The 9683-nt window shown below is 35.0% G+C and overlaps 1 protein-coding gene across 1 annotated transcript in view; it reads left to right on the top strand.

The window, feature by feature from the left end:
• Positions 1-1699: 1699 nt before the first annotated feature.
• The window catches only part of LOC142343155 (erythroid differentiation-related factor 1-like), a 75088-nt gene continuing 67104 nt past the window's right edge, over positions 1700-9683 (top strand). The window contains exons 1-2 of the mRNA XM_075394851.1: positions 1700-2200; positions 6662-6894. Of these exons, the coding sequence (XP_075250966.1) occupies positions 2046-2200; positions 6662-6894 (388 nt within the window). The 5' untranslated portion in view covers positions 1700-2045. The remainder of the gene's footprint in view (positions 2201-6661; positions 6895-9683) is intronic.

Raw genomic sequence — 9683 nt, 5'->3', positions numbered from 1 at the left:
ACAAATGTTGGTTGCTGATCATTTCGCTCGTTGCTCCTTTTTCCATAATGGTAATTTTTTTACATCAATAGGAAAACTTCATGGCAGTTGGCTACTTCTCAAATTTTGTAACGAAAATATTTTTCCCTAACATCAGCTGAGAACAAAAGATAGACAGCACTAGAACACAAACAATGGCGAAAGTATATGATTCAAACCAACAGACTCCATCTTCAACAACAGCTCTCGTTGAAGCATCGACATTTTCGCACCGCCTGAGTGTTCTTGAGCCCCGAATGAATAGGATGGAACTCTTTAGGAGAGCCAAGCTCATTTTTGTCCTCAAGACATGAAAGCATGTCTTGAGGAAGCATTAGAGCTTCAATGCCTATTGTTTCAGCGCTTTTGAAGCTGATTGACCAGCTCCACTAGTGCTTGCGAATACAAAATGTTGCTTTCTCAACATCAGTTACTCGTTCATATTTATTCTTTTTAATAGATTCATGATACTTGTAGGCTCTCGGGGGAGCTACTGCTTTCAGGGCAACTGTTCGCTAGCGGGTTGAAAGTTTTTACATCAAAGAATTTTTGTTGTACCGGGATTCCCAAAATCAGTTGGCCTTGATATCTAATCTTGCATCATCATCAGCTGTCGTTGGTTTAAGATCAAAAGTTTCCTCTTGCAATGGATGAATATGAGGTTGGATCGATCTCGAAATCATGACAGACATCACGACAAATTTGCAACGGAATCGCGAAGTTCATTATGTCTCATGTGGATGTATCATTCTTTCGGACAGTGGAGGGCATATGCCACAGTAAAGTTTTCATTGCGTGCACAAAATGATGGTATCTTTATTGATCTTTCTTGAATGCTTGCTTTTTCTACTAATCATCTTGAAAACTACTAATTTGCTGCTGCATCTCTGGGGTTTTTGTTTAATTTTATATAGGATTTTAATGTTATTGTGTTATTATGTACAATCTTTGGTCCCAAATGAGCATTTTTCTGGAATTTTGATTTTTTTACATTAAGTTGGAACAAAATACTGAGGAAGACCCATCGCATAAGACAAGCTATCTATAAAGGTTATGTGAGGCCTGATTGAAGATTTTTGGCGAATTTTTTTTACTGTTAGCAGTTTGTGCTACTTAATAAATAGTTGTACTGTTAAAAATTTGAATACTTTGCTTCGATTTAGAAATCATTCTTAATAAATTTCTTGTTTTGTATGGCTTCAGCTAATTAAAATTAAGGAGAGTTGACATTAGATTACGGAAAATTTTAGGACATTTTGCTGGCATGTTTTGTTTTCGTTCACATTATTGTGATAGTGTTTTGTGTTTACAAAATTTGTTGGCTCTTTTCAAACATTTTAAAACTTTTTTATTGGCACTGTCTGTGAATGTGTCTGTAAGTCTATCTGGACTGATTTGTTTACCTTTTCACGACTTTATGTATTATTTCAAAAGCTAAAGTTTGTGTAGCTTTACATTAGTGGGGGATGGGGGGGTGGGGTTAATCCTGACGAATATTTAATTACTCTTCGATATTTAAAATCTGTTTTCCTTGGGATAGAAAAATCAAGATAATTCAATTTATTTAACGAGCTTTTCCTAATTTTTGGAGGACAGGCGGGATCCTCCAAGTATGTGTTCTCTTTTTGCTTAAACGATTTATCCCGAAGTAAGGTGCTGTAACTGGCGTGTAATCAAGAAAACCAGTTTTCTGCTAACATAACAGTCACTTACATTTCTGTTACTTAAGTTCATGTCAGTTTTATCTAGTTTGTCTTACGCGCCTTCAGTTTTGTTATAGTGCGCTGCCACCACGCAAATCAAATTGTTCAAAGTTTCATGTTCACATATTCTAGAATATTCGGATTGTGTAATTGTTCTAGAACATTTGTAACCGTCACAGTTGGCAAAACGTACGCATGTTTTCTCATTTTTTGTTTCGCTTTTCTAGAGAATAATGTTAGCGTATGAAACGGTACCGAAAGTTGGTTTCTTCAGATAAAAGTTACGGAATTAAATTAGAACAAATTTAAAAAGTGTGGGTTAAAATGGCAACGGCCAGTGAGCAGAATGGAGTGAAGTCAACGGCCGTGGTGAAATTTGACCCATTCAAACGGCCGGAACAGTTCAACAGGATAGCGCCCCAGACGGACCTGCACAAACCCCCCAAAGACTGGCTCCAGGTGGATCAGGACGTGTCCAGGTACGCTATGATATGATATCTGGACTGTTTGTTTGCTCTGTAAGAGAAACCTCAATTTGAACCTTGAATTGTGGCTTATAACACACAGCCACAATAATACAGTTGAACATCAACTGACATTAAGCACACAATCTTCATTTTTTTCATAAAAATTGACATGAAATATGCCTATTTGTTCCACTTTTCAAGTTTGAACTGTGGTGCAATCATTAAAACTGTTAACACAATCTTCCTTTTTCAGATATGAGCTAATTTTGCCTCCATTTTCTATGAAAAATTTCTGTAAATAACATTTTTGTGGTTTTTGGCCAATTTAAACCGATCTAAAGAATGTAGATATAGTTAATAAGGGGTCCTGTTATGTTCCAATAAGGTCCAATGCAACAAAATTGTGTTTTATGCGTAAAGCTCATGGTGTTTATGGCTCCAAAATATTCTGAATAATTTCTACTTAATTGAGTTTTGCCAGCGTTTGGTGTTCTTTTGTAGACCTATGACTGAGCCTAGTTAATCAAATGCTTAATTAGGTATCTATGGAGCTATTTTTTATCTAATGCTTTCAGATGACAAAATGGTTTTTTGTTAGTATAACTCAATAGGTATTTATTTTTGATATAATGATTTTTTGGTGAAATTAGCTATTTCGATAACATTAGCGTCATTTTTTTGTAATGGAGAAGTAGCAGGAGCAGGGCAAGCTTTGCTGTAGCTACGGAATTTAATAGTTTAAAAATTAATCGAATGTAAGTGGGGTTCGAATTTTAATGTTAGTTACAGACCAGAATGTTTTCAAATCAAATCTCAATTGTTGACAGGTCAAATTGACATGTGAACGAATGTCACATGAAATACAAATTAATTTTGGCGTAAAGCATATTGGCGTGAAGACTTCAACTTATTCGACTTCAACGCCGTTTACCTAAAATTGAACATGAAATTTTTTCTGCCTGAATTTGGTGTTAATATGGAGTCTTTTGCCGTATTCTCACTAATGACTTGCAAAATTGTTTTCCTACGCAGTAAAAATTTAAACTATTCAACAGTTTTAAATGGAGAGCTTAAGGTTGTTATTCCTTAAGCCTTAACAATTTTTTTTTTCAAAAAATAAATGGTATTTTGAGACTTGCCAATTTCATTTTTTTTCTGCAACATTTCAGAGTAGTTTCACCAAAGAGAAAAGGCGCCTTCGTTCTCAAATAAATCATAATGTAGCCTTCCTTGCTGGTTTTTTATATAAATAATGGTTTTTTGTCGTTGATACTACGAGTTTTCATAATTCTTTTGCTTTCTTTTCGGAGCATCTCATTAACGGCACATATCAGACTAATGGCGCTGAAAAAAGGCGCTTTTGCTTATATGCAATTTATTAGTGAATAGATTTGAGCTTAAGGCTTCGACACCATTTCCTCGCAAAAATGAAGTGACTTTTTGGTTTTTGCCTGTGTTTGCTATTTTTTTAGTAGTATGACATTCTGAATAATGACAGGCCTCAATAGTTTCGTATTCGTATGAAGGTATAAACGAAGGCAATGGATGATTTCAGTTGATAGCTAATTGCTTTTATGGCTTTGAATTTAGTTGTTTTCAAAAGGTATGAACTTATTTTCTATTTTTGCTGTTGCTGTTTTGTCTGCTGGTTAAATTTTCTCAATAAAGACAGGCCCTGTATCTTTTCTGGTGAAATGCAAGTCAATTGACTAGCTTACTTATTATCTAATGCTATTTTGACTTTTTCATTGAGTTTTTTTTTTTAAAAAAAACTGATAGACAATGTGTTTTGGTCGTAAGTAATTCTCGTTGTTTTTATTTGATTTGTTGTGGGCGCTCTCATTTTTTAAATTCGCTTTGCCTTTTGATCACGTTTTTCGATTTACATAAGTCACGATTGCCACGTTTGATTTCTGACTTACTTCACTCACTGTTTCAACTTAATGGATTTTAAATGTTTTCACTCATTCAATTACGCATTGTGGTGACTGTCAAAGTCAAATTATCAAAATCGAAAGAGACGGGATAAACCGATAAAGCCCGGTAGTTTAGGAAAATTCATTGAAGTGTTCGCTAGCTGATATCGTTATTAAGCTTACTATCATTCAGTTTAGAAGCTGAATTAGGTATAGTTTTAGAATCTGAAACTGCAAGTCGAATTATAACACTTTTGGACACTAATAAAAGAAGAAAATCAGTCAATTTGTCTCCTTTTTTTCCTTCTTTTTCAATCCCGATGTGCAGCAGGCGCGTCAACGCTGATTATTTTCCGGCATGCTGCTGTCTATGTTTTTTTCACTTTTATAGTTGTTAGAGCGCAAAGCGATTTTCAAATGAATACCAATTGTTTTCGGAAAAGATTTCTTGAAAGTTTTCTTTCTCTTCCTCATTTGGTGGACAATTAATTTCAAAAACCGGTCGAATGGGGTCGGAACATTATGTGCAAACGCATATTACCAAGCCTCCTTGTAGTTCTCTAATTAGTATACTTTCCTTCTAAATTTCATGGTGTAGATGCAACTTGTAGTTTTTGACCTATAATATAAATTTCAGGTTCAAGATATCTACATGCAATGCACTACATCCTATTCTACTTTTGCAGATGTTTTAATTATCTGTTTTAAGCTAAAGAAAGGTATTGAGTCATGCGTTTAGTTGCAATTCTTTTCGTTTTTTTTAAAGAATGCTTGCTCTCAGCTGTATAAAAACGATGCTTGGCATAATTTTTCTGAATGAGCTCTGCAAATTTTTAGACAGTCTTAAAATTTCTTTCAAATATTAAGGGATTCATTTTAGATTTTCTTGAAATATTAGGAAACTTATTTCGACGATTTTGAGCTTTTGAAATTGGATGAAGTTATGAAGCCGTAGGGCTCAAATAGCAATAATTGTTAAAGTGAGCTGGTTGCATTGTGCTGAAGTTAGTGGGAAAGCTTGAATGGAAGTCCTGAATTAGTTTTTGAGCCCCGAAGTTTTTGAGCCCCAATTTTTGCGCTTTTTCATTTTTTATTTTCTGATAAATGTATCTTAACTTTATATTGGCCAGTTCATTAAGTTCTTTTAGAAATAAGAACTGCTTTAAGTGAATTGTTTCTATTTAAGTGGATTGTCATGCCTGCCCACTTGAACACAAAAAATTGTGGAGTGGAGTTTTGCTTATTTTCTGTTATTAGTCGGACAGGGATCGGCTAGCCCTCAAGGTAGTTATTAATAGCCACACAGCGATAGCTGGGGCTATTATTGGCCTTCTCTTGGTTTTTTACAATTCAAAGAATTTGAATTGTATTGGGGCGCTGTCTTTTTTTTAAGATCTGTTCACACATTTTCATGATTTTTGAAGTCAAATTGGAGCAGTGATTTTGGTCACGCCGAAACAGGAAATGGAGCGAAAAAGCGAGTGGTTTTGCGGCGTGAAATTTTATCGCTCTAATTTTAAAGTAGAGTGAGAATACGGTGTTTGAACAAAAATTCGCTTTATCGGTAGTGGTTTTTTGTTCACATGCGGCAATTTCACTTTGATTTTTACTGTTTTTTCGATTTTTTGGATCAGATTTTTTTCTAAATGGTTTTTCCAATCCATTCATAGTCCGTTCTAGGTCTAGTTTTCTGTTTAGTCAATGAAAATTCTTTGAATTGTACGTCAGGACTTGTCCTGCTATGTTTTTTATTTTGTGATGATTTTTGTTACGACCATATGACGTCAGCCACTTTTTGTTCATTCGTTCATGCAATTTCAACTGAATTGCATGCGTGACGTCATTTTTCGCTCTTAGTGGTGCGAGTTTTTTTGTTCATTCGCGTGATTAAATTTTTGGTCACACTTGACTTACCTCACTCTCAAAAATAACTTCCTCACTTAGAAATTGACTTTTATTTACTTTAATTCAAAGAGAATAGGTCAAATGGGTGAGTGTCAAATAGAGGCAGCAATAACTTATACAGATTTTTAATCAAAATATAACAGATCAGCCTTCAATGAAAAGACAAATTTTTTTGGTCTGTCTTTTTTACTGTTTTTTTGAGACTGCCGATCTACGAATCTATTGCAGCTATTTTCTGGCAATCTGCCAGCTATGTTTTGTAGTGTTTGGCAGGAAAATGTTGGTTTTGAAGACATTAATATAAATTTTGAAATACAATTTAGACTTTAGCATTTCCATTTTTTGCGATGTATGTTTTTTGTTGATAGTTCTGCAAAAACAGTTTTAAAAAGTTATGAAAAAACGTAACCATTCGACACTACGATACTACAAATTTTCCTGTCGATGCTTCGAATTTGTTGTCCGCAGCAGCTGAGGCTCTGGGATTTGTTATGCTTTTCTGATTTGAAAACTATTCCCATTTTTCGGATCATTTTCGGACCAGTTTTAAATTTTGATGTAAAATGTAGCCCCCTTGGCGTATCCTAATGCTTGTATTGAACGTTTCCGCTGTTTGTATGTTTTAATGCATCAAGTTTATTTTCCTTTTTAGGGATCTATTGGCCTCGGTGACTAACCCTGTGATTCCGATGCCCCACATGAGTTCATCTGCCTCTGTGTCCTCGGATGGAGGCAGGAAGAGAGGGGGGAGTGCCTTGTTGGACCTGGTGTCCAATCCAGCCGGAGGCAGTTTTCACATGGCTTACAACAATGTAGACATGGTTGGAGATGTGGATGTGATCGCACACTCGGATGTTGTCAAGAAACTCATCAGACTTCCATTTGGTAAATTCGAACTTGAGAATTTACTGGATATCCAACAATATAACCAATAGTGATGTTCATCTTTCACTGAACTATAAAAATCACGTTTTCTTCGCCGTGAAACCAAATAGAGAATTTTTTTTAGATAATTTTACTTTTAATGCTAATACGCCGCCTTTGGTCTTGCCCAATAGTTTCTCAATAATCGGAGTTTTTCAAATAGCAAGAGTTTCACAGTTTTGTTCGCCCCAATTTCACATTTGACGTCTTTGGTTTTTGCTCTTACAAGAAATATTATCAAACTTGACTGGACTAGCTACAGATCACACAATTCGCAATCTCTTTATTTATGCCAGTGAAGTCTGATAAAAAACAAAATTGAAGGCAAAGGTATATGCCTAAGACCTGTTTGTGCTATAAGTCTCAATGTATTATTATCTTGGGGCTGAACGATTGAATTTATGAAAGTTGAAGTATAAATTGACACACTAGCTATTACCAGTTGTATTGAGGTGAGCTGTGTTAATTGGTGAGATAGGTGGTCCTGCACTTCGTTGGCGTTATAAACAATGGATGTTCACGAGAAAAAAATTGCAAATTTAAAATTATATTTAGTATAATTATTTGTCTCAGAAAGATCTTGTCGGAGAAATCTGTGTAGATTTTAGGAAGTTTAAGAAGGAAAGCCGTTGTCTGTGGCGATTGAACTTTCAATAAACAATTTTATCACGCTTCTTTTCTCATTGTTATCAGTGAAGTTTTGCACCGACAGGATGCCAAAAACTACGTTCACGTTCATCGTGGAACGGTTTTATAATTTCCCTATTTCCCGAGAACTCCAGAATCAACTCTGCTTATCGGGCGGGTTAAAATGTCGTTTTTCCATTCAAAATGAAAAGTGGTAGCCTTTGAGCCTAATTCATCATCGCCTAGGTGCCCAACTTCCTCCCCTTCTGCTCTTAAAAACTAGATAACTTTGAGGTTTATGTAGGTAATTTATTGATTTCTTCCTGATCCAGCTGCTTTGCTCGTTTGAAAATTCCCCTTAGCTGCAAATTCATTTAAAGATCAGGGCAATCGAGCAGTCTTAGCAACGCCTACTAAGATTTGTTTCCTGTTAACAGACGCAGACCGATAGCTTGGCTTCATATTGGCCTTCCGATTGATTTTTACAATCACTTTGCGTTTTTTTCAATCCAAATTATTTTGATGGTATTGGTGTGCTTTCTTTTGTTAAGACGTGCTCGAACTTTTCGGCTTTTTCATATTAGTGAGAAGTGAGATGAGTGGTCATTTTAATGAGCGTGGAGATGTAAGGGGAGCAACAAGCCAATCTGTTTGAAGCGTGGTTTTGTTCGAATTACCTTTGGATTGAGAAGCTATTTGAACAAATTTTCCGTTTTTGGAAACGAATTTTTTTACGTGCGGCAATTTGACCTCTGTTTAATAGCCGCGTCAGCAATTACAGGCGGCTGTTATTGTGTTTCTATATTTTTACAATTCAAAGAATTTGAATTGTATTGGGGCGCTGTCTTTTTTTTAAGATCTGTGCACACTTTTTCATGATTTTTGAAGTCAAATTGGAGTAGTGATTTTGGTCACGCCGAAACAGGAAGTGGAGCGAAAAAGCGAGTGGTTTTGCGGTGTGAAATTTTTTTTCTCTAATTTTAAAGTAGAGTGAGAGAACGGGAGTTTGAACACGAATTCGCTTTCTCGCTAGTGGTTCTCTGTAAACATGCGGCATTTTAGCAATGACTTTCTGTTTTTTTTTTAAATTTTTTAATCTGATTATTTTAGAAATGGTTGTCACAATTCACTCATAGTCCGTTCTAGGTCTAGTTTTTTGTTTATTCATTGAAAATTCTTTGAATTGTACGTCAGAACTTGTCCTGCTATGTTTTTTTACTTCGTCGAACTTTAACAAGTTAACTTTTTTTAACCATTTAATCTCATTAGTGAGTGGCCTCATAGGTTGCTGAATGGAATAATCTTAATCAATGAAAATCAATGAAATTGTTTTGGAATTGGAAGTTGATGTTTTCTATGAGTCTGACACCATTTCTCAAAAAATTACATGCCATGAGTTTTTTTACACTAATCTCTTAATATTATTATGGACCGGTCTCTTCTGTTGCTTAAGATGCGTTAAAAAACACAATTAATCGGTTCTGTTATTGTTATTGTTTCTTATAACATATACGCTGTTCTTTTCCCAAAAACAGTGGCTATTTGGAGTTTTCGTCCCATTCTTTTGGTTCTTTTTGTTGTCTTTAACGAAGTCTTACAAGATTAATTACAAGATTAATTGGTGGCTAATAAGAAATGAAAGATGTTTAACGGCTTCTGAAGTGATATGGCACGCTGTAGTTATGTAGTTAAGAATTTCTGGCAGGCAGTTATAAGGTTTTGCAATATAAATTGAATTTTGCCGGTTTTTTGCTTTTGTCTTTTTCTATGTCATCGACTCACACAAATTTGCATTGTTTGCTCATGTTGAAAATGCGTTTTTTTTAGTAATTCTTAGAATAAAAAGACTTGGAAACAGAAATTTTCTAATTGTTTTAAGATTTTAATAATTTTTGCTTGCTTAGGGTCATGGGCTGCGCTGACTCTTTGTTTGATGTTAATTTAAAAATGTTAAGCATTAGATGCTTACTTAATTCAAATCTTTGGATTGTAGTTCAGGACTTATCCTTAGCTTTTTTATTTCGTCAATATTTGTGTTACGACCAAATGGCGTAACAATCACTAGAAAACTGTGTTTTTACCATTCGTTCATGCAATTTCGACTGAATTGCGTGCGTGAGGTC

Source organism: Convolutriloba macropyga, chromosome 7, assembly GCF_964194025.1.
Source record: "Convolutriloba macropyga chromosome 7, txConMacr16.3, whole genome shotgun sequence".
NCBI lineage: Eukaryota > Metazoa > Xenacoelomorpha > Acoela > Convolutidae > Convolutriloba > Convolutriloba macropyga.
Note: the sequence above shows the minus strand (reverse complement) of the source record. Positions and strands in the feature narration are given on the sequence as shown.